The 26,121-nt window shown below is 44.4% G+C and overlaps 1 protein-coding gene across 1 annotated transcript in view; it reads right to left on the reverse strand.

The window, feature by feature from the left end:
- Positions 1-432: 432 nt before the first annotated feature.
- ANK3 (ankyrin 3) overlaps positions 433-26,121 on the reverse strand; it is a 353,466-nt gene continuing 327,777 nt past the window's right edge. The window contains 8 exon segments of the mRNA XM_060242643.1: positions 433-2,099; positions 5,993-6,078; positions 9,664-9,723; positions 9,868-9,951; positions 17,209-17,319; positions 20,261-20,639; positions 21,734-21,824; positions 24,664-24,807. Of these exon segments, the coding sequence (XP_060098626.1) occupies positions 6,010-6,078; positions 9,664-9,723; positions 9,868-9,951; positions 17,209-17,319; positions 20,261-20,639; positions 21,734-21,824; positions 24,664-24,807 (938 nt within the window). The 3' untranslated portion in view covers positions 433-2,099; positions 5,993-6,009.

Genomic DNA, 26,121 nt, shown 5'->3' on the forward strand with positions numbered 1-26,121 from the left:
TGCTCTTGAAGCTCTTCATAATCTGCTTTGGTTTTGACCATCCAGAATAAATTGGGTATCATCCATAAACTTGATCACTACACCGTTTACCCCACATTCCAGATCATTTATGGACAAATCAAATGGCACCTGTGGGTCTAAAGGGCAAAGGAAGCAATGACAGGAAAGGGAAGAAGGAACAGACGTAGGCAGAGGAGAAGAAAGGGCCAAGGTGAGAGAACATGGAGGAAAGGGGAAGTAGGAAGCAAGGCAGAGCAGAGCCTGTGGGAAGTGGGCAAATGAAAGTCAAGGTGGGATGGAGAAATTTGAGGTGCAAAGAAAGGAGAGTGAAGCAATGCCGCCCAGAAACAAGAACTCACCACTCAGACGGTGACGTATGACTATTTTGGTGTCCATCTTGAGAATGTAAAAATATTGCAATATCCATATAAGTGAAGAGTTTTAACACAATTTATTTTATGCTTAAATAATCAACTAGATCATCCAGTGTGTTTTTTTTTCATACATGTGTAATTAGAGCTATTATCAATGAATTCTGTTTTCATATGAAGATAATTAACAAATTAAAGTATTTCACCAAAAAACCCAAATAAAAATGCCCTTTAAAACACAGCAGCCTGAACAACCTAAGATGACACGGCTAGAATGATTACAGATGATTGGCTTATTTAAAGATTCTACATCTTAAGAGCCAGTACACAATACAGTAATATTTTTTACAGCGTGCCGCCCAGTCTGATAAGGATTTCTCTTCATTTCTCTTTTTGTAATTTAAATATCCCAAACTTGTGCTTACGAGAGCACCAACCCATCTCAAAAAGCTGCAAGCATTCCCACCCCCCCACCCCACCCCGGGGTATAAAGCAAGAACAGATAGCAACCCCCCCTCCCTATAATGCAACTACTGTAGATGTTATATCTTCTTTAAATTTTAGGTCATCTCCATTGAAAAAAATTGGCAACAGCAACAAATATTAGATATGAAGGGCTACCTATGTGTTTGCAGAGAAAGGGCACACCCCCTTCCAGCAAGAAACGCTCCTTGGGCAAGTGCCCTTTGTTTCAGTGGCGCATTTGCCAGAGTCCCCTCTACACCCTATTTAAACAAACAGGGACTGGCTCAGTGGCCGTGCTTGGTGGATTGTGACCCCCCCCCCTCCCCAAATCTTATTTATCAAGTTGCGGTCTAATGTTTGCAAAACTGGAAAAAGTTTTCATCAAAATAAGGTGAAACGCATGCACCAAAATATTAGTACTCTGAAGGAGGAAAAAAATCATTTTTTTTCCCACAGAACTACAGAATTCCTCATCTCAGGAATCATTAAATTTGCAGTGGATTTTAAAGATTTTTTTAAAATCAAGCTAGCATTTTTGCATATACAAACATTATAATTGCTAAATATACAAGAATCCGTGAAGATACACCCAGAATATCCCTGCAGGTGTAAGCCATGTTGAGACACTGATTTCTGTTCGACGCGACTGCAGTGTTCCGGTTGGTGAGCTAAGAGCCAGTGCCTTATCAACATTGAATCTACTGAGAATTTATACAGTGTTATTTATTTACAGTGAAATTATCGATGTCAGTTTTTTTTTTTTTAAAAAAAAGAAACAAAAGAGTGTTTTATTACCCTGACAGTTTGGGTCCAAGAAAAATAAGGCGAGCTGTTCTGTGGATTTTAGTAAATTTTAGTGTCTTTCTGTGATTCGAGCCATTTTTCAGTGTCATTCGTTTCCCCGTCCCCCGCCCCTTGCTACAGGAATTCTTTTTGTTTTGCGATGACTTCCAGTGGCCTGAAAGAAGCTATTCCAGCGTGGCATCTTGTATATACAGTACATCGGTCCGCCATTTGCAAACTTCTCCAGTGCCATGAATGAAAGTGAATTTCCATGCTCTTGAAGAACTGGCTCATGCTAAATTAATTTTTTTGTTGTGTTTTTTTTTCCTTTTCGCATAAAAACCATGCGGTTAATGTGTGGAAGCAGCAAACACACACGCACACACACTTTTTTCAGTGACTTGGTAATTCCTGTTGATTTTGTGTTTTTTCTTCCTTGAGTTTCTTCCTAGAATACTGGCAGTAATAGCGCATACAGTCCTGGGATGGGGCAGTAGGGTCAAGGAGAGAGAAAGAAAAACAAAGATCAGATTCTTCCATGTGAAAGCAAAATCACCAAGCAATTCAAGCATTACTGAACAGTGTAAACATTAGAGCAGGTGTAAAACATGTGGCTCGGGGCCCCCCAGAGGACTCCTATCAGGCCCCCGTGCAACTGGCATCATCTACTTCCTTCTCCCTCTCTCTTGCTTCCTTCTGCATCACAGCTTGCTTTACCAGGCTTGCTCACTCACAGAGAAGTTATGGAGCGAAGCCTCTATTTTCTCCATTGGCTGAGGCTCCTCCCTTGGGGAAGCAGGGGGTGAGGGAGAGCTTGCTTTGCCAGGCTCTCTCAACTGCACAGCAGAGCTGCTGAGCCAAGCCTCTCTTCCTTCTGTTGGCTGAGGCTCCCCCCCCCTCCTGGCCCCCTGGGGAAGGAAAGAAAGAGCCAGGGCTTCCTTTGCCCAGTTTCCTGGATTGCACAGGAGAGATACAAAGAAAGCACCATTAAGACTAACAAGTGCTAATGCTTTAAGCATGTTTTATTTTAAGTTTTTTAAAAAAATCTTTAATTGTGTTTGTGTCCTTTATAAAGTTTATACTTCTACTACCTGGCATTACATTTTATGACACACATGGCCTGGCCCAACAAGGTCTCAGATCTGGCCCTCATGACAAATGAGTTTGACACCCCTGCATTAGAGAGTGAGATACATAGTAATTGAACTGTCGAAACGTTTTAATATTTTTATTGTATCTTGATTTTAACATTATGTTGTTTTAATTGTTGTTAGCCACCCTGAGCTCGTAAGGGGAAGGAGGGATATAAATGCAATGCAATGCAATAAAATAAATAATTTACTCTCACAAACACAGTCTAACATACTGCTGGCCTAGGGAAGCTAATTTGCTGGCACAATATTCAAAGATCCAAACAGATGCAACAGCAAATCAGAAATCTGCTCCTCTGGCCAAACAAAAGAGGAAGGAGAAGGATTCTGAAGGTGTTCTGGAGTCTGAATAAATCCACTATCTCACAAGGAGAGTCAAGAATACCTTAAAAATTCTCTCTCCATTCACAGCTTTATTAGGTGGGGTGAAGTGATTCTCCACCTGCCTGAGTCAGTTTCTCCTCCTTAGGCAAGGCACAATTAACCCGTCATATTTAGAAGAAAGTGTTCATTAGCTTTTTAACACTTTGGGGATAAGCAGGTATTTCTGGAACAAGTATTTTCTTCATTTGTTGTCATGACCTTGGGCTACATCTGTTATTTGGAACTGTTATACTTGCTTCAAATTCCTGCTCCCAGACAATGGCTCATTATCTTGGGCAATTAGTTGCAACAGCTGGCAAAAGTTGCCCCCCCTTAAAAAAGGGGAGGGATTTCTTTCACAAAATGGCTGACGCCACGGCAGGAAAGAAGCCCTGGCCATATAAAAACTGGCAACCCAACTTCCAAGGAGATATGATTAAGATTAGGGTACAACATTCCCCCACCCCCAAATTCCAGCTGAATAGGTATCTCTCTCTCTCTCTCGGCTTGGCTTCGTGAACGAAGATTTAAGAAGGGTGCAATAGTCCACGTCTGCTGCAGGCTCGCTGGTGGCTGACAAGACCAATGCGGGACAGGCAGGTCCGGCCACAGTGGCTGCAGGGAATCGAAGGTATTCCTTAGATTAGGTATCTAAGGAGGCCTCATTTAGCATCACGGCCTTAATCTGCATTTTCTTTCCCTGGAGATAGACTAGACTGGTGCTCCTGTGAACCATAAGTAAGGTTTGCTTATTGCCTACACTTCCAGATCAATCCCTGTCCCCTGGAAAATAAGCTATATCCATACCATATATACACATTTAGCTGTAATCTTTGAATTATGTCACAAGGATCTGTGCAGGCAATCACCATTCTGGTCCAGCATCAGAATCCACAAAGGACAAAAGGACAAATTTATGGTCATCTGTAGAATCCTGAAATTAGATGTCTGGGTGGGTGCATGTTTGCAGTACTGAGCCCAACAAACACATTCAACTACCCTACTGGCACAAGTCCCATTTATCTCTAGATACTGTTTTCAAACAGGCTTACTGACACTAATGGCCTGTGGCACACACGGGGAGTGATCTGGTTGCTTCCATGCTGCTCCTAGGAACTTAGAAAAGATTCTGTTCACTTACTTTGGCTTCCCTGTGTGTTTCGATAAAACACAAGTGAGGCCCATGCCTAAATGGTACCATGTTGCCCCAGGAACAGGGCCGGAGCTACCACAGGGGTGGCGGGTGCCTCCTCCCCCTCCCCGCAGCACCTGGAACCCGTGCAGAGGAGCAGCTAGCCCAGCAGCTGCCTAATGACTCATGCACTGATGACTCATGCACAATTGCTGCGAGGCTGTCATGAGGAGGGAGGCCTCTTTTCGATCCAGGCTGCTCCCTCCTCTGGCCGCCAGCCTTCCCCCTCCTAGCTGCCCCCTGTGCCTTGCCTTGGCAGAGGCCTTTTGAAGCCTGCAATGTAGAGGCAGCAGAGGAGGGGGAGCAGGCCTGGGCAACAAGGGGGCTTGTCACTGATCACACCACTCCCTGGCTCTGCAGGTGGCCTCTTCAGTCTAAGGGGTGCTGCTGCTTTGGCTAGGCATATACACAGCCAAGTCCAGCCCAGCCTGGAGAGAGTCCTGCTGATCAGTGGTCAATCACATTTCTTTGGTGGGGGGTGCCTGCCTGTCTGCTTGGCCCAGCTCAGGGGGCCGGGATGCATCTCTCTGGCTGCCAGGACAGAGCACTGCTGCAAGTGGGCAGGTGGGTGTAGAGAGCACAACTGTTGTGGGGAGGGAGGGCTCCCTTCAATCCCGACATCTCTCCCTTCCAGCTGCACTGCCATTGTACTGCTGACCTTCCGGATCAGGCTGCATGTGCCTCTCAGTGGGAGGAGGAGGGACCACTGCGGCACCCTTCCTGGTGCGACCAGCCTTGCACTTACTCATGTGGAGGTAAAGGAAGCCGGTGAAGATACTTTGCTTGGAGTCTGCACTTGCCCTCCCTCCCTCCTGAGATGCCCGCTGCTGGCTCCTCTGGAGTGTGAGGCCGAGCGAGGATTTCTTCCTCTCCTTCCCCCTCCCCAGTGGAGACTCGCTGGCCAGAGGCCTCCTGCCTTCCCTATTGAAAGCTCCCTGCTGCTGCTGGTGGGGGGGGGGAGCAGAAAGAGGGCGGCTCCCAGGAGGTTGGGTAGCGAGAGGCAGGGAGGGGTAGTTCTTCCTCTGGCAATCCCCCCTCTCCTACTCTGCCTCTTCTGCCCGCCCCCCCAGGCTCTTGCTACTGCTGGACTGACTGGTGAGGGAGGGAGGGCTGTCAGCGGAGGGGGGTGCCTTACCTAGGGTACCAAAAAGCCTGGCACTGGCCCTGCCCAGGTAAAAGAGGCCAGAGAAGTAAAAGCAGAAATTAAAGGGTGTATGGCGATAAGCACAAGCCCCAAATTGTACACAGCGTGCCAAAGGTCCATTGGTTGGATCCTAGGCACTGACTGCTTGTGGAAGAGGAAGCAGGTGATTCTTACTGATTCCCGCCTTTCAGTATACCCCTCCCCTTTGACCCTCATGATCTGCCTGGGGGGCTACTGGTGGACATAGAAAATGGCCGTGGGAAAGGAGGAGACATGGCTGACATGCCTCACACACTAGCCTTGCACAGGTTTTAAGAGTAAAACATAGGATCTGCTCAAGGTGGAGGGACTTCAGTGGGGTGTAATGTCACAGGGTTCCCCTTACAAGTGGCCCATGTTTTCCAGGGGACTCGATCTCTGTCACTTGGAGATCAGTTTTAATCCCAGATCTCCAGCCACCACCTGGAGGTTGGCAACCCTGGCCCATCACCTCAAAATGGGACCGTCTACATAGCGTACTGACCATCTGTTGTTTGGCTGTTATGAATACATCGTCTTCTCTACGTGTCGGACTTCCTTTTTCGTCTTCACCTTATAACCTTCTCCCTGCTTTGAAGGACAAAAGATACACTTTCAGAAATCCGAGAGCACGGGTTACTCTGCCGGTTCTAGTGGGCCCCATGAAGCTGCAATGGGATACATAAGGAGCTGTTAAAGCGTTAACACTTCATTTCAAAATCACACAATCCACGGCCTGAGCCACTCCTGCTGAGCTTCAAAAACACAGGCTTTCAACAGCATCTCTTTACAAAAAAGATGATCCTACATGTTATGAGCTGTCTGCTGAATTGGGTTGCCAGTGCCACCATTCTAGAATAACCTTCATCGGTGTGAATTTTCTTGATTCCGAATTCTGAATGCCGCATCTCACTGGAAAGCCAGATCTAGAAACCTCTTGCTGGGCACCCCAAATTAGCAGATACTTTGGAAACCATACCACTTTCTTTAAAGGGTCTTCAGCTTCAATTCCACTTCAAAGCGAGTAGATTAGTAATGGAGGAAAAGACGGGGAACAGGAGAGAGGGCAAGCCGACAAAAAATATTTGCCAAAGCAGAACTTCTGCAATAAAACCCAAAGAACTGGCAAGCAGTGCAGACCACCTCAATGCTGGTCATTTTAAGTCAAAAGACCTACAAGTGAAGCCCTATTCTATTAATAGGAGCTTAGTGTTAATGTAGAAACTGATGCTATACGGTAAAAAAGAAAACCTCAACTTTTCATTGGCTTGTAGCTGTTCAATTTTTTAGTTTGGCCTACATTAGGGGTGGCCAAACTGTGGCTCAGAAACCACATGTGGCTCTTTCCATTGTGTAGCTCTCCAGGACCGGATCTACATTTTTTTGAGGGGGAGGGGCAAAATTAAAAAAATGACTCTCCTTACAGACCATTCTATCTTATGGTCCCATAGAATACAATGGACTCCATATCCAATTTGCCGCCCCTCCCCTCCATCGGTGCCCAGGGCAAGCACCCCCCTCTGACCCCCCTAGATCCGGCCCTGAAAGCCTCCACCACTAGATCGGCTGGCTTGGAGAAGGTATTTAGCTCTTTAAATCACTTCCCCAAGCCAAGCCAAGCCAACCAGCCAGCCACTTTCTTTCCACCTCTCCCTCGACCCCATCTTCCTTCCTTCCTTCCTTCCGCTCTCAAACATCTGATGCTCACATCTTGTGGCTCTCAAACATCTTACACTTATTCTGTGCGGCACTTACGTTAAGCAAGTTTGGCCTCCCCAGGCCTATGTTATAGATTTACTCCAAAGAGAAAGATCCAGGAACGGAATCAGATTTCCACGTATGGTTTAGCTTTGTCACCTACTCAACAGGCTATGGGGGTGGTGGACAGAGAGAACAATCCTAAGCAGTTCTGTTCAATGGGGCTTACTCCCAGGAAAGTGCCCTTAGGATGGCACTGATCGTGTACCTGGCACAGCGAATGTGCCCCCAATCATGCTATGCACACGGGAAATGGGAAACGGGCGCTGCTGCATGAAGACCAGCTGCCCTTTCTGACTGTGTGATGTGTTTACCGGTAAGCGAATAACAAGTTGGGTGAAGTAAAGGAGGGCTAGAATAACTCCCTTCATCCTCATCAGTGTTCTCACATTTTTGCAGATCTCATGGTCATTAAAAAAAATAGTTTGTAGAAGAATCTAAGTTTCATTCTCCAGATTTATAATATACACCTTCTGCGACATCAGGGGTGGAATTCTAGCAGCAGCTCCTTTGCATATTAGGCCACACATCCTTGATGTAGCCAATCCTCTAAGAGCTTACAAAAAAAGAGCCTTGTAAGCTCTTGGAGGATTGGCTACATCAGGAGGTATGTGGCTAATATGCAAAGGAGCTCCTGTGTGACATTATTTTAAAACCGGCAAAAAACTTTCACATAGAGATGAGATATGACCGTTAGCAGTCGCAGCATTTTTCCTAAAACAAAATGGTGGGTTTTTTTAAAGAGAAGGCTGCAAGCTTTAAGTAGTGGAATAATCTACTAAAGCTTTAGCTGATTCATCTGTGGAGCTGGAAACCATGGGCAGACTTGTTTGTATTTGAAGCTACTTTGGTTCTGGTAGGTCCCCTGTAATTGTGAATTAAAAGAAGAAATGTTAACTTTTTTTAAAATTTAGAATGCATGGAAGCTTTTGTTGGTTAAATTGTATATTAAATTGCACATCTCAAAAAAGCACCAACACTGAATATTGAGTGCATTTATTTGAATTTAATTCTATGTCTAAGAGGAAGAAGATTCCTCAGTGGGGGGGGGGGGGACCCTGAATAGTTGGATTGCCTCTGTTTTTTGCAATCATCTGTCAAGACTATTAGGAAGGCTAGCTCATTAAAGAGCCCAAATAAGGAAAAACTTGGAACAATGTAGGATTTGACTCTAAAAAGGCAAGGAGTCCACAGAATTGACAACATTTGGGACTGTGGGCCAGTTTTGGGCTTGCCACCATTACCTCTAAGTCACAGAACTGCATGGGTATGTCTGGAAACCTACTCTACCCCATCCTTTTCAGGGTTACCAATTCCCAGTTGGGCTGGGAAGTAGGGTTGCCAATCCCCAGGTAGGGGCAGGGGATCTCTCAGTTTGGAGGCCCTCCCCCTACTTCAGGGTCATCAGAAAGTGGGGGGATTTCTGCTGATTCCCATAGGGTATAATGGAGAATCAATCAGTAGGTATCTGGGGGGGGGGACTGTTTTATGAGGTAGAGGCACCAAATATTTAGCATAGCATCTGGTGCCTCTCCTCAAAACACCCAAGTTTCAAAAAGATTGGACCAGGGGGTTCGATTCTATGAGCCCCCAAAGAAGGTGCCCCTATCCTTCATTATTTCCAAATGGAGGGAAGGCATTTAAAAGGCATATGGTCCTTTTAAATGTGATGGCCAGTACTCCCTTTGGAGTTCAATCATGCCTGTCACACCCTTACTCATGACCCAGCCCCCAAAGCCTCCTGGCTCCACCCTCAAAGTCTCCAGATATTTCTTGAGTCAGACCTGGCAACTTTAATCCTTTTCCAAGTTTGTACAAGAAATCAGAGGGGACCATGAGGGATGAGAAAAGTGACGGATCTTCAGACCCCTCTGAAAAACAAATTCTAATGCACAGTTTGGTGTAGTGGTTAAGTGTGTGGACTCTTATCTGGGAGAACGGGGTTTGATTCCCCACTCCTGCACTTGCACCTGCTGGAATGGCCTTGGGTCAGCCATAGCTATTGCAGGAGTTTATCCTTGAAAGGGCAGCTTCTGTGAGTGTCCTCTCAGCCCCACCCACCTCACAGAGTGTCTGTTGTGGGAGAGGAAGATAAAAGAGATTGTGAGCCACTCTGAGACTCTGGGATTCAGAGTGGAGAGCACGATATAAATCCAATATCATCATCTTCTACATATTTATTGCTCTCACTAAAATAAAATGTGAATGTCTTCCTGAAGAGACCACACACACACACACACGTCTTATCCACAGTCTGTCTTTGAGCCTTTTCCAGAGTGGAGATGCACCACATATCACAAGTACAAGCACTCTGCTTCGCATGGCTTGGTGTTAAACCGCAAGCAGCTAGCCATTCAACAGCGCTATTTAGACAGAGAGCATAACCCTTATTTGCTAGTTCCCTCCACACACTGTTACCATTTCATCGAGTTTTTTCTCATGTGGGATAACAAGACGCCTTAATACTTTTCGGGTAACCTGTGGGAAGCAATACAGGAGAAAACAAAAATCGATACAGTTTCCCCTGAGTCTGAAAGGAAAAACTGATGGTAAAAGTCAACACTCAAGATTTTTTTTTTTTTTAAAAAAGGTCACAAAAATGAAAACACAAGGCAGGATTACTTTTCTGGTGACGACGTTGCCTTCTTCATCAGTAAACTGTTCTTCGGTAACAGATTCACCAGGAATGTTTTTTGCTTCCTCGCCCTAAAGAATGTTATAATGTTAGCTCGGTCGCCCGTATTCCCCCATGTTGGCTTTTCAACACCACTCCAAGCAACACAAGTCATGCAAGGTTACTTGTGAGAAACAGTGACTCCAAGGTTGCTGGCAACAAATAGCTTATATACAATTTTCTAATGTATCACATTACAAGTTGTAGTAAGCTGTCATGAACCAGGATCCAAAATGCTGTGAATTTATGGGGACTTCTCAGCTCTCCTTTCTGGTTAACAGACCCCCCTCCCTTCAATAAACTCTCCCAGAGACCCTGTAAAAGTCAGAGAGTACCCCACCAGATGCAAAGGACAGCCACTATTGGCTACCTTTCCCTGCATGTGCAGAAAAATATATGCCTAAACTGTTCCCTTTTCCTCCACCTAATTTGGCCAACTCTATCCTTTGTTTTGTTTTCCAGATATCTAGCTGATTCAGATTAATATTTCCTGCAGCAGTAGCTCCATCTTCTTTTCTTCCAGCTGTCTCAACCACTCTGTCTTCCTTTGGAGGCATCCTGACAGATTTTTACCTCACAAAGTGAATTAATTTCTCACAGAAAGACGTTTACTTGGGTATCATCACAAAGTAAAATTTCACCTCAGCGCTCACAATAGTTGCAGTCTGGATTACGTGTGCCCACATCAAGGAATGTGTAGGGCTACCAGAAGGAGAGCAATGAAATGCCACTGGAGTGAAATGTGCTAGAAACAATACCTCCAAAGTAACTTACAATAAATAGCTCGTGGGCAGTGTCAGGGGTGGAATTCTAGCAGGAGCTCTGTTGCATATTAGGCCACACACCCCTGGATGTAGCCAATCCTCCAAGAGCTTATGAAAAAGAGCCTTGCAAGCTCTTGGAGGATTGGCTACATCAGGGGTGTATGGCCTAATATGCAAAGGAGCTCCTGCTAGAATCCCACCCCTGGGCAGTGTAGTCACAGCTGCCTCAATTCCTTATGATGACAGCAACTCAAAAAGGTGCCAGTAATGTGTACATGAAACTGTCTTACACTGAGTCAGACCACTGGTTTATCAAAATCACTACCCTGACTGGAAGCAGCTCTCCAGGGCCTCAGATGCAAATCTTCTATACCACTACCATGATCCTTCTGGAGCTAGTAAAACCAGGGATTGAACTTGGGACCTTCTGCATAAAAACCAGAAGTACTGCCAGTGAGACACAGCTCCTGATGGAAGGGCCCTTCATAGGAGTAACGGATGCGTGCATTTGGACCTCAACCATGCACAAAAAGTCTCCAGGAGCAAAGCTGGATTCTCACGCATCTCATCAACTACAGATCTCCAGTAAATATTGTTTAAAAGAAACATTTAAAAGCAAAAACATAAACTATATTTATAAAAGGAAGAAGAGATAAATTTCCTTTCTAACTTGCTGATAAAAGACGTTTTAACCCTGTGATTCACTATATGGAGGCAGAGGGTACCAATGTTCCCTCTAACCTGCAGAGTCTTGTGAGCAAAAAATTCTACTTTGTGAGCTACTGGCGTTAAAGCTGTGAGCTGCTGCATAAGTTACTGTGCTCTGGGGTCATCCTTACTGAGCTAAAACAAAAATGTGTGAGCTGGAGGCTAAAAATCTATGAGCTAGCTCACACTAACTCAGCTTAGGGGGAACACTGGAGGGGACCCTTTTTTTTTTTTGCTTTCCATTTGGAGCAGCACAGTTCTTCATATTGCCTTGGGTCAGCCCTGGCGTGCAGAAGCAGTATGCAGTATAGTCCTTCTTGGCTTATACCATTTCATATTGAATGTCTCCTAAGGTTTTTTTTTAAAAAAACTTTTACTATACCTAGAAAGTCAGGCGAGCCACACTGAAGAGAAACCGACAAACACCTTGATCTGTGATATCCTGAACTTGCAACATACAGGAACTGCTTCTTTTAAATATGTGAGGCCATTTGAACACACCATCCCTCCACCTGTGTTTTGAAATAGAACAATCCCCCAAGGGCTGCATCCTATGTTGAAGAGGCAGCTCACTGTGGCTCAGAGAACTGTCCTTTGAAACAGACAGCAAATGAATACGGACAGTGAGGAATACAGATCTTGCCAACCGCCTCTCTCAGCTGGAGATCCAGGAACCAAGAGCACAGCAGCCTCTTTTCAGACAGACTTGTCTGATGACGAGCTCACAGACACAACGGTGTCCTTCATGCAATGACTACGAGGATTAGAAGAGGTTACTCTACACTGTCTGCTTCTGGGGACAAAGCAATAAAAAGTCTCATGACACCTTAAAAGACTAAAAGCTGTAGAACAGCAGACACTTGCATGTCCCAGAGCCCATTTTGTCAGTTGCCAATGTTCAGATGACAGATTTATACACAGAGCTACCGGAGAGGCACTTGAATGGTAAACAGATAAAACAGATGGCGGGGGGGGGGGGGAATGAAAGAACACCTTGCAGGTTCAACTATGCAGATTTGCAAGGAGGGCAAAAACATTTCTTTTCCGCTTGGAACTGTTCTACAAGATTCAACCAATACATTCCAAATGCTGAAAGACCCAACAAAATCAGTAGGAGATTTCCGTGAACCTCAGCGTTAAGGGGCACACCTTGGGATGTAAGGCTCCAAGAAGAGTAGCCACAATCCTTGGTGAAACTTTCAAAGCTTCATTTATTTGAATTGAACTGAGGGACATCTCCAAAACCTCAGATTTGGGGGGAAATGGGTTGAAGTTATGAAGTTTATTTAATAAGGCAGATCGGTTTAATTAAGGTACATGGAGGGGGATTGTCAGCACATTCAGATTGCTTTGATCTGGTTAAATTCAAGTTCTAAATGCAGTAGGGGAGAGATGGTGGCTCACTGGTAGAGCACCTGCTCGGTTAGCAGAATGTCCCAGGTTCAATCCCTGGCATCTCCAACTAAAAAGGGCCCAGGCTAGGGTTGCCAATCCCCTGGTGGGGGCAGGGGAGCCCCCAGTTTATAGGCCCTCCCCCCACTTTAGGGTCATCAGAAAGCAAGGGGGGAATGTCTGCTGGGCTTTCCATTATTCCCTTTTGAGACCGATTCCCATAGGGTCAGGCCTCAGATTTAGTGGGAGCTCACAGAAGCACAGCTCCTGCACCTTTCCTAGAGTTCCACCTCCTCCTTCTGAGAGTTCCACCTCCTTGTACATTGAATAGTAGGTGCAGCTGCATAACAATCCCTGGATGAGCTCCACCACCTATTTTTCTATAAAATGACCGCTGCAAAGGGTATAATGGAAAATTGATCTTCAGGGCTCTGGGAGGGCTGTTTTTTCAGATAGAGGCACCAAATTTTCAGTATAGCATCTGGTGCCTCTCCTCAAAAGAAATCCAACGTTTCAAAAAGATTGGACCAGGGGGTCCAATTCTATGAGCCCCCAAAGGAGGTGCCCCTATCCTTCATTATTTCCAATGGAGGGAAGGCGCGCAGTTCCTTTAAACGTAGCCAGTGCTCCCTTTGGAGTTCATTATGCATGTCACAACCTTGCTTCTGACTCCACCCCCCAATGTCTCCTGGCTCCACCCCCAAAGTTCCCAGATATTTCTTGAATTGGACTTGGCAACCCTAGTCCAGGCAAGCAGGCATGCAAAACCTCAGCTTGAGACCCTGGGGAGCTGCTGCCAGTCTGAGTAGACAATACTGACTTTGATGGACCAAGGGTCTGATTCAGTATAAGGCAGCTTCATATGTTCATATGATGTTACAGGGGTCAGATTATAAATTCACAGTTCTTTCCCTAGTCCACCAGCCTTTGCAATCCTGACTTCCACCTTCAGAGACACATTTATTGCTACAGAAAAGAGCATTCCTAAGTGATGATGGGCAAGACATTTTAGTACCATGAAGCTTTAAAAATGCTTAACACTGGCTGGTCTTTCTTTCCTGCTCCACCTTCTGTCTGCTAGTCCCATGAGGCCAAGAAACAGAATTTCTGCTCATCAGCACCTCCAAGGACCAAGGGCTAGCAGAAGAAATAGAATGATATCTAATTTAAACATATTTACCTGGCAAGAATAGTTCCCGAGAGAAAACAAGCCTATCATGGTATCGCGTAGCCATGACCTATTTATCGCAATAGAACAAAGGATCGGGCTGCCTTAGCATTCAAGCCTTAGAAAGAACTGAAGCCTGCACCACTGTTTCTCACTAAAACGTTCTTAAGTCCAGAGTGATCTAATTCAGATTCTGAAATTGCCTGCCTGAATACTAGCTCAGTGAAGTAACCAACCATACTTGCTCCCTGTTTAGAAACTTTCTCTTTGTTTCTTTATCTGGAAATAGTCCCAGGCCCCTAGAATTCCCCCCTCTTCATCTTCAGCCGGTCAAGAGGCTCACTGTGGCTGCACTCACACACACACACACACACAAACAATGCACTTTCAATGCACTTTTCAACTTGATTTTGCCAGTTCACACAGTAAAATCCAGTTTGAAAGTGGATTGAAAATGCATTATTTAGTGTGTGGGATTGCAGCCCATGACTGCTTCATGCATTCCAATTTAGGAGAGAGAAAAAAATTGTTATTTTAGAACTCTGGCCCTATAACTGCAGCCAGAATCTAACTCCACAGTGAGCAGCTGCATGTGCAGGATTACTCTAGCCCTGAGAGCAGAGAAATGATTGCTTACATGAATTGTGTCCCCATTGGTCCTTCTCTTTGGAACAGCATTTTGGATTATTGGCTGCCTTGGTGTCCTTCCCTGGGAATTGAACATCTGATTGGAATCTGCATGGATAGGTAGCTACAAGCTTCAGCTTTAGTTACCCCTTCCTTGCTCTACTTTCTTGGTCTTTTACCTTGCTTGTTCCTGAGCGATACATGTTATGCTTGATGTGTGTTTGGAAAATGTGTATTCTAGTGTTGTTGATCATATAACCGTGACTGAGTGCTTATTGAATCTGAGTTACTTATTCCCTTCAAAAACCCCTCTTTATTTTTACCGTATCAAAAGCCTCAGTGTTTTTTCCCCCAAACTTGTGCAAGGAGCTTCATCACTTTGACAAAGAACCCTTTTGCTGCTCATATGCGCCCTTGCCCTGTCCGGATGCATTCTCAGAGCCAGGTGTAAACCTGAACCAGAAATAACTTCATCCTAGGAGTACAAGATGGCAGAAGAGAGGCAAAGTCCTTATGCTCAGGATGTTCTAATGTGAATTTCAGCCAAACTGGAAAGTAAGTCATGGATATCCCCTGACCATATCTTCCTTCTCCCAATGGCTTGGAAACTGCAGAGGCAGGTTCAGGACAGACTATATAAGGAAAGGACTGAAAGAAAGGAAAGCTGAGAACTGCAGTCTCAAGCAATAACTCATCAGTCTCTCTTCCAGGAAAAGCTGACAGTGAGGCAGCCTAATCTATATCGAATCGAGGTCTATTTGCTTAGTTCATTTCACTACAAAAGGGTAGACTTTTAAATTTTGGGACTAGGGACTGTGCCAGCTCGACCTGCATCTCTTGAGGATGCTTGTCTCCTAGAGATCCAAGCTCAGTTGAAGCTATCGACAGTGTACCCACCCCAGCACTGAGCAAGGATAGTCAGATTTTAAAATGAGGATACCCAATAAATATTTTATATTTCAGTCATTGCTGGAGGCTGAAGCAAGGGACCTTTGTCATACAAGCATTTCGAAAATGCTTCACATTCTACATTTTAAACATCTGGGCCTCATTTATTCCTTCAGGCTCCCATAGCCATCTGAACATTTCACAACACACAGAAGTCTGTACATTTGGTTTGTGCCCATCCCTAGTCAGGAGTTCACCTCTGTCTTTTCTTCCATGACTGCAAGAGTTTGGTGCTCTAAACTAGGTAAGTGAGGGCACCACCATCTAGCCTGTCATTTGTCTTGGGAAAGTCCCCGGCAGCCCCTCCTTATGCTTCACAGGCATAATTTTACACCAAAGTCTGTTAAACAGACAGTTCCTGGTTCCCCTCTCCACCCGCCCCCCCCCCCCCCCAAATAGCATGCTGCACAGCTGTGCCTCTACTGTACAGTCACACCAACAAAGATGTGATCAGCTCTTGCAATGGAAAATGAGGGCCTTGATCCAATGTTCCAGCTTGTTATTACAGCTTTCATGTGAACCCCCATCCATTAAAATGCCCTTTTCCTGTGTTATTGAAGTCATATCGATGAAATGCCCACGCTCGTTTCATGGACTGTAAGGAAGGGCAAAATGCAAACTGCAAAAATCCCACAGAAAATTAAACAAGCTGCAGCGATGAGTGCTCTTCATCAAGAAATTATATGCTTGTCTATGAAAGCCCCAGACAATATTGTTATTCGTAAACAGATACACAAATGTGTAGCAAGGAACAGTGTGTACAGACATCTCTCTCTAGAAACAGGGCATCTCCATTACAGCTGCCTTTACAGAGGGCAAAATGAAAATCAGGGAGAGTACTTCATACTCCCCTTGTATTCAGTGGCAATTTTGTAACTCAGTCATTAAAATCCTTACCTGCAATGGTATGCATATCAGTGCACTGCTGTTATGATTTCTTTATAGCAGGGGTGACCGAGCCATGTGTGACTCTTTCACAGATATTGTGTGGCTCTCAAAGCTCCCACCGCTCTGTTGGCCGGCTTGGAGAAGGTGTTTCTTTCTTTAAATTGCTTCTCCAAACCAGGTCATCTGGCAGCTTGGAGAATGCATTTATAGTTAAAGTTGCTTTCTTTCCACTTCTTCCCCCCATCTATTTGCTTTCTTTCCACCTTTCCTTCCTTGTGGCTCTCAAACCTCTGGCGTTTATTCTATGTGGCTCTTATGGCCACCCCTGCTTTATAGTAAGGCTTTGGGGGGGGGGGCGGAGGTGGTTCCAGAAATAATTCTGAAAATTCTTGAAGAATTCTTCTTACAATCTCGACTCTTGGGCCACACAGTAGCAGAAGAACACGACTCAACAGAGAAATCAAAGGGCCATTTTGGATGCTGCTTTGGGTCAGTGTCACAGTCACGGTTGCAAAACTGCTACTAGTCCAGTTTATTTTTGCAATATTGATCTGTAGTCCTGTATACCTACAGTGAGGAAACCATGCAGCACACCATGGGGTTAAGGGAGACAAACTCTCGTGCAGTTTGGCTGTTTCTCACCATGAGCCTGCAGTTTCATAAGAAGCAGCTCTTGGTTATGGTATTCATCCCACGCCAAAATGAGGGCTTCTAGTGTGAATAATGCCAAAACCATTAGCGCAGCAATCCAAGAGCAATTCCATGCCAACGGAGTTCTACAGTGCACAGGATACCTTAAGAATCAAACGGCGTCGATAGACCCTCGTCGTGACTCTCTGTTCTTCCTCTGAGCTTGAATCGCTCTGAATCTCAATGTCACTGTCACTGTCACTCTCACTAAACTCCTGATAAATGCAGTTTTTAGTACATTTTACCAGCTCATTTAAAAGACATACATGAATCTGAGCAGGAACAGAGGGGAAAAATGGTTATTCCCAACATTAGTTCATCCTCAGCAATACCATACATGGAGTCAAGCACACTCTGTGGAAGGTTATCAGTGGAATTTGGGTTCTCTACTGTGCCCCCTTCTTGGGCAAGGATTCTGTAAACAGCAGTGCATAAAAATACGTGAAGCCAAACAGGTCTGGTACAGGCTTGATGATGACTTCTTGCAAATCAAGTTTTACAAACTGGGAGGGGGGAGGTGATTTTGGAAATGTGTATTCCTCTACTCTTCCAGTACAGATTCCTCCCTTCCTTATCTGGTTAGTCTTAACTGTGGTTTAGCATTGCTTCTACCAGGGATGGAATTCTAGCAGAAGCTCCTTTGCATATTAGGCAACACACCCCTGATGCAGCCAATCCTCCAAGAGCTTACAAGGCTCTTTTTTTGTAAGCTCTTAGAGGATTGGCTACATCAGGGGTGTGTGGCCTAATATGCAAAAGAGCTCCTGCTAGAGTTCCACCCCTGACTTCTACCAACCACTGTTTGCCAAGCAGGAGCCAACTTTGGGAAGCCTACACTCCCCCTTCCCTCTCTGGCCCAAACCAGGGTTCATGCAAACCAAATTCCCTCTTCAGCAGGGGTCTGAGAACACATGGAGCTCTACAGTGCACAGGATACTTTAAGAAACAAATGGCGTTGATAGCCCATGGCTTCAATTTGTGGTTGAATCTGGTCTTGCATTAATCACGATCAAGGCCAGAGAGAGAAGTGGGAAGAACATGGGAACACAGATTTTTGAGACTGGCTCCTGATTGACAAAGCGCAGATTGATGCAAACTGTTGCATTGGGCTGCAGGATTCTGAAGGAGAACAACAGGAATACAGTCAGGTGGGGGAGCTTGTGTTGGTCTGAAGCAACAGAGCAAAGTTTGAGTCCAATGGTGCCTGTAAGACCGGCAAAGTTTAATTCTGTGTACAAGCTTTGGTGTGCATGAACACCTCTTCAGGTACCTGATGACGTGTGTATGCACCTGAAAGCTTATACCCAGAATTTAAACTTTGTGGGTCTTAAAAGGTGCCACTGGACTCCAACTTGGTTCAACAGGAAGCGAGGTGGCAGAGATTTGCAGGTGGTAAAGGGAGAGATGTAAGAAGAGGGCAAGAGTTCCCTGCGAACTCTCTTAGCTTGCAAGGAGGATGGTGCCACAACCCCAGAGCTTTAAGGAGACAGCTCTGGACATTCTCAGAGGCCCCCTTAATAGCAGGTCCATGGGACCCAGTGAGCAACGGGACTGTGCCGGATAGTTTCCCTGATGCCACACTTGGCCATCTAAGAATAGTTTCACTTGCTACTGCACTGGGTCTGGGGAGCTGAAGGAGATGCTAAGCTTATTCCTCCTTCCATTAGACCTTGAGTTCAGAATGGCTTTTTTTGTTCATTCTCTAAGGGGCACCAGCTCCATGATGGATTCAAGACTAAGCAGCACAACAGTCGGCAAGCTCACTCCTTCGGCCCCATATCCAGTGCACGGGGTTGCCTCCAGCAATCGAAACTTTCAGCCCAAGTCCATTCAGGGCTGCACCTGTATGCTGCCCTTGCTTGTCAGGGATTTTCTTTAATAGTGTTGTCAACACACAACTGTTGGCTTGGATGGGGTCTTTGAGGGACTGGAGCTAAGGGCATTATACTAACCCCATGCAATTGGGGACACATATTGAGGGTTTGTTGGGGGCACCACTGATTATGGTACCAACTGGTAAAGACCTTCTACAACAGTCTTTGACACCACTGCCTTTATCTCCATTCCACATCACATTTTGGTGCTATAAACCTGGATAGCCCAGGCAAACCCTATTTCATCAGCTCTCCAAAGCTAAGCAAGGCCAACCCTGGCAAGTGCTTGAGGGGAGACCTCCAAGGAATAACAGGGCCAGGACGCATATAATAATGAAGGAAGTAGAAACGATTGAGCATGTTTTTCTGTATTGTGATTATTACTCTGACATTCGTGTTACATATTTAGATTGGTTGTTAGTGGATTTAATAGGCCAATCTGAAAACTATAAGTTCCTTTTTCTTCTTCCCTCGAAAAATGATGTAACGATTGAAAAGGTGGCAATTTTTTGCATCTGGCTTCAAAAAGGCGTGATTTGCATTAATTGTATTAAGTACTCCTTATCTCTTGTATTTTACTGATTGTGTAGACATATCTTAAAGTGTATACTGAGGTTTGAATAACTATGTCTCTTTAGGATAGATTTGTCTACTACATTTTTAAATGTACATCATTGCTCTGTAATACATAGCTGGTTCGATGTTTGTGTGCCTGGCTGTTATTCAACTTCTGCAATTCTGAATCGTTACTAAGAAAGCTAATAAAACATATTAGCTTTCTTTAGCTAATAAAACATATATATCAAGGTTGACAACTGTCAGCATCATGCTGAAACTGGGCTCTGCGAGGGATCTGCAGAAGGAAAGGCAGACGCAAGGGATCTTGAAGCTTTTCCCTGCTCTCGGAAACCAAGAGTCAGCATTCCAAACGGGATCCTATCTCTGCAGTTCTTTGGAAGATGTAATAAAAGTGGGACCTTTTGGGGAGTAGGAATGCAGTTCCGGCCAGCTTGGCACCAGTGGAGTGTGGCCTAATATGCAAATGAGTTCTGACCGGGCAATTTCTACAAAAAAAAGGCCCTGACTAAAAGGAATGAGGATTCAGCAAGAGGCCATCCTATGCAGAGTTATTCCAGTCAAGGAGCTTGGTTTCAATGAGCTTAAACTGGAGTAATTCTGCACAGGATTGCACCATAAACTTCACTATATGTTGACAAGGCTGTAGAGCTGAACGAAGGGGGACTGAACTCTCATATAAAAGTACAGCGAATGGTACTGATACCTTCTGTTCGGCTGCTGCTGCTCCTTCCCCTTCCTGGGCTTTTGGTCTTGGCTTGCTCTCCTCGGAAGTGTTCCAGCTCATCTTTTTCATGCTGACAGGCACAGAGGTTTTAGATGCGTCGGCTGCTAGCTTGCTAGCCTCTTGCAAAGATTTCTGATGCGATGCTAAGGATATTGTTTGCTCTTCAATACGGACAGAACTCTGCATTTTTGGTTTCACAGTTTCCTTGTCACCCTGCTTCCCTAGACCATTTGCAGACTCCTGAGTGAAAGGCTTAGTCTTTGCCTCCGTTGTTGGGTCGGAGTAGTTGCCATTGGCTTCCAGTTTCCCAGCTTCTCCTTTGAGATATGAGGTAATAGAATCTCTACATTGGTCGGGCCTGGAAAAGACAAAGTGAGTGAGATCCTTGCCTCCGTCATAGTTGAACAGCACAATGGACAATCTGGATAGAAAAGAAAACAATGCCAAAACAAAAATCCTGGTAACTGCTTTAGTTGCAAGCAACTAGATAGCATGCAAATTGGTGGCTCTGGATGAGGGTGTGCATTGGGAGCCACCTCAACAGATGCATCTGGCCAGGTCTCTTATCTGGCCAGATAAGCGCTGCAATAAGAATGGAGATATCTACAGTTTCAGAACCAAAGAAAAGCCCTGCTGTATCAGACCAAAGGATTAGGCCTAGTCCAGTTTCCAACAGTGGCAAGCCAAAGGCTTCCAGAAGACAACAGACCTTCCCTTCCCACAAGAACTGGTATTCTAAGAAATATGGCCTAAGAAAATTAATCCAGACATCATGGTCATTAGAGAGTCAATCCTCCATTAATCTGATCTCTTTTAAGATCACCTACGTGGACATCCCAACGTCTTGTGAATTCCATCAAATTAAATCACGCATCGAATGAAAAATTGTTCCTCTCATCTCTCTTGAGTCTACCACTCATCTATTATGTTATGTTCTAGTATCACTGGAGATAAAAATCACTTCCTATTTGCTTTCTTCACAGTACATTGGCTTTTTCATTACTCTCCAGTTCCATGTGCTCTTTTTTTAAATTTAAAAGCCCCAGCCTTTCATTCTACAGAGAGGGTTCTAACCCTTTCATCATTTTAGTCACTGTTTTCTGCATCTCTGCTATCTCTATGATCCTCTTTTCTCAGATGACTTGACTAGAAACCAGATACAGTACACAGAATTCCATATGTGCTGCACCAAAGATTTATGACTATCATGCAGCCAGTTTTGTTTCAATTCTTTCCACAATAACATGGCTTTTTCGTATATATAATAAAAATGAATGAACAAATAATTTTTAAAAATTTAGATCCCTAAACATTTATATAAATATTTATTATATTTATATACGTCATCCAAACAGAAACTATCAGCTTGAAAACATCACTGTTATTTAGAAACCCAAACTCTCTGGCTAAATTTGTAATAATACGAATGTATCTGTCTAAGCCCTTTCCTACCTGTTATCCAGCCGATCCAGAAATTCACCGCTTATTTTGCGTGCTGGCGTTGGTTGTTCCACGTTGACGCTGGAGCCTTCACTCTGCCAACCTGTAATTGAAGACATTTCCCGTTCTGCCTGCTGAACATACTTAAGAATAGACCACACTTTTTCTTCCGTCATCTCCTCAGACTCAACTGATTCTTCAAGGTGAATATCTTCAAACAGAGATTTAAGCTTTTCTTCTGTCATCTCCTCATCAGTACCAGACTTTTCTCTCTCACGCTGTTCAGTTCTTATTAAGGTTGGACTAGCCTCTTTGCTGAGAGTTTGTTTTGATATTCCAGCATAACTACCAAGATACCGAGGGCAGGTACTAAGGTCCATTTCTTCCAACTGGATCTGGCCTACATCTTTAGATGTTCCTTCTCTAGGCACTGAGAAAACATGCTTGAATTCTTCCAGTGATGTGTCTTCTTCTGTCACCACTGGAGGTCCTGCTGTGGTATCATCTATATTTCCCTGCGAAGTTACTACCACATCACTCAGTCTACTGGGAGTTCTAAAGGGTGACTCTATGCTAGAGAAATCACTAAAGTAATCATCTTGATGGGAAGGGGTGGGTGGCATGAAGCGCAACCCAGTGGGAGTTTCCAGTTCCACTTGAATGGTGGGATAACCTAAGGAAGACAGTACATTTGGACTGATTGCAATGCAACATGGAGCAACATATAAGCATGCAAAATGGCTGATTAACTGTAAAAAATAAGAGAAATGCATGAGATGATTGCCATTTAATCATGAATGTAATCATGGATGCAACTTCCTTAGGGAACACAACAAAACTTAAATCAATAAAATTCTGTTTTTGACTAGTTCACAAATTAACAGTCACAAATTAACAGAAAGTTTTCAGTTATTGGGTTTCCAGCCATTTTTATGACTCTGTAGCTACAGAATTTTCTCCTCCAACCAAAAAATGCACTGAATCTAGGTAAGCACTGTCTGTCCTTGTATATCAGTGATGGTCAAATTAAATTTCTACTTTTATTTTTATTTATTTCCATTGAGCTATATCCCGCCTTCCTGCGAATGGGATTGATGCACGTTGTATAAATGTAATGCATAGCATTATATTGAAAGATCGCCAAGTATTCTTATTGGCCTCTTTAAACGGCCATTTTTTTTTTCGTATTACACTTGCCAGATACCGTTACTGATGCAATGTACAGAGATCCTTCAGTTTAATCACTACACTCTGGAAGTGTAGCAGTTGTAAAAATGGAAAGCCACCTCAACGAGGACAGAAAAGGGTAGAGTAACACAACGGAGCAAATTCTAAAAGGGCATCAGCTACAAACTACAGTTTGGAAGGAGGGAGCTAAATATAAATTTCTGGAACGGTAAAGCTATGTAGATGAGAGGAGTGTGATGAGTAAGGAGATCTTGGTGACCTTGGAGACTGAGGTGATCTTGGTGACATGGGTACAATCAGAAAAACTGATCAAATAAAGAGAGAAAAGAAAAGATAAGCAATGGAAAACATGAGAACAATCACTCACTTAGACAAGGATGGCCAACTGCAGATCCATGGTGCAGATCAGATCTTGAAACATTGTAAGTGACCCCTTTTACCAAATTGGACCCAAACTGTAGTCAAGGTTTTTTGACTCCCAGTATTTTACATGCATTTTTATTGTATTATCTCCTTCACATTCTGAAACAGCAAAGGATGGTTTCTGAGGAGATCTTTCAAGGAGTACCATCCTTTGCACTCCAATCAATGTCCTCAAACCATCCGAGCATGTACAATCCATACCTGCAAAGTTCTTATTCTAAGTGATGCTACCTTTGTTCTAGAACCCGGTCATTTGTGATGGAGTCCTACTGTAGGCTGAAACACTTCAGACACCTGGGCTAGTGTCAGAAGACTATTAGAAATGCAGAAGTTGGCCATTCCTGCTCTCGTGGTCAAACTTAGCATTGAGAAATGAAATGACAGTGGACTGTATATCATACTCCCACATGGAGACATTAGTCTGAACGGCTAAGCATGAGCAGGGCAGAAGACTTCATTGTGAGGGCGTGTTGCCTAGCAAGGAATGTGCAGCTTTTCTGAATCAACTGAGAGAAAGTTAAAATCCAGTCTGGTCTTGACGAGGACAAGCAGCTCACAGAAGATTCAGAGGAGAGGAAGGACAGAAAGGAACACAGAAAAGCACACCGTCTTTGAAAGGACCTTTGCTTATGATCAAAAGGCATAGGTAACATTTCAAAAGGAAATGTCTTAGAATGTTCAGAGAACTTTCTTTCTGGAATGCAATGACCTGTTGCGCTGTTTATAAACGAATTAAGCTCATATGTTTGGTACAGCCAGAAGATCCTTGCAAAAGTCAGCAAAAAGCATTATGTATTAGAATAACATACAAAGAGAGAGAGAGAGAGAGAGAGAGAGAGAGAGAAATCCCTTGCACAGAGATTAAAATAACATAGCTTCAAAAAGACTCCAAAGCATTTGGAAAGAAGCCTACAGACATATCTTAAAAGTCAGCATCAATTTGTATAATCTAGTAGCTGGTGCGATTTCTCTTTAGATATCTATTTGCAGAAGAAAAGTGTTGCCATTGAAAAACAAAAACAAACCATAATGGGGTCGAAAGCCTATTGTAAATCTGCGTATCGACGGGAATATTTTGAGTTTCATAATCACAACTGGGTAACCTTTAATTGAAAGCAACCGTTGGCAGTTGCACTGGAGAGATTAGTCTCATAACGTTATGCTGATGTGCTTCAAAAGAAGTCAGTGGAGCTAAACCACTTTAAGCGTTCATTAATATACAAAGAAGTGCCATCTCTCATGCGTCACTGTATTAAAATCAAAAGACCCTTCTACATCATCAAAAGGAGAATAAAATAAATCCAAAGGAACGTTACAGAAAACACAGTTACCATCAACAGGATCATGGAAAACATTGTTTTCATCTGCAAAGCTTCTGGTGCCCGAAATGTTTCCATAATCAAATATTGGTCCTTCCAACAGAGTTACAATGTCAATCCGATTGATTTTTGTCAATACAGAGGTTAAGGCATCAGCTGAGGAGGGAAAGAAGAACAACAAAATAGTCATTCTGTAACTGCTTTGGGGTTTGCACAGTGTTGACAAACAGCAAACATGTCAAAGGTGAAGGGAAGACATCCGCAAATGCACAACAGAAACATGTTGGAGAGCCATCAGGGAGTGCCCGCTCCCTGATGCATGCCAAACATATGCTCTCAAGCATTTGGAAATGTACTTCACCCTCTGCATTCACCACAGCACATACAGGTGTACCACAGCACTGCGGAAGCCATGAGTTTGTCGTCCATGCGAGTTTGCAGATACAGGCAAGCTGCTGTAAAAAATAGATTAGTCCTGTTGATGTGCTGTAAGCCCCAAAACCCCAAATGGCAGAGAGAGCAAACACACAAAAAATGTGAGAGCAGTCATACTGGATTGGCATCTAGTCCAGCACTGTGTTTCATGAAGCCCATAAACAGATGTCCTTGGAAGGCCAGCCAGAAGGGCACAGAGACCCTTACCTACCCCTGCAGTTGCCTCCCAAGCACTGGTATTCAGAAGGTGACTTCACCAGAATATGGAAATTCTATTTCATCACTGTGGTTGGCGGTAGACTGAAAGACTTTCTCCTAGTGTATGAGGATTTTTTCTAGTTGGGGATCTACCAACACTTCTTCCATTTTACAAATTTAAAAACAAAATGTCCTGTATATGTGTATCAGTCATTCAAAAATTTATTGTGTATAGCCATTGGCCATTACAAAACAGAACCCGAACAACCAAGTTTCCAATGAACACCTTAAAAGTTCCCCAGAAAGGCCAACCTCAAGAAGTTACAGCATATTACTCTTGCTTTTATCTTCTTAGCTGCAGGGCAAACAAGGAGACTCTATAGGACACATGAGCATCATTGTCAGATAACAGAAATATACCGTATTTTTCGCACCATAAGACGCACTTCCCCCCCACCAAAAAAAAGTGGGAGGAAAAGTGTGTGCATCTTATGGAGCGAAGGTACCGGTACCTACCTTCCTGGGGGGGGGGGGGGTGTGATCCACTGCCTCCGCCTCTGATCCCAGCGCTTCCTCCGTGCCTTTCTGCCTGGCTTCAGCTCTGACGTTTACAGCAAGCACCAGGATCGCTCCCTCTGCCCTCCGATCCCGGCGCTTGCTGTAAGCATCAGAGCTGAAGCCAGGCAGAAAGGCACGGAGGAAGCACCCGCCCCCTCCGCAAACCCAGCGCTTTGCGAGCGCCGGCTGTGGAGAGGGCAGCGTGCTTCCTCCGTGCCTTTCTGCCTGGCTTCAGCTCTGATGCTTACAGCAAGCGCCGGGATCGGAGGGCAGAGGGAG

The sequence above is a fragment of the Heteronotia binoei genome, chromosome 6 (genome assembly GCF_032191835.1).
Source record: "Heteronotia binoei isolate CCM8104 ecotype False Entrance Well chromosome 6, APGP_CSIRO_Hbin_v1, whole genome shotgun sequence".
Lineage (NCBI taxonomy): Eukaryota > Metazoa > Chordata > Lepidosauria > Squamata > Gekkonidae > Heteronotia > Heteronotia binoei.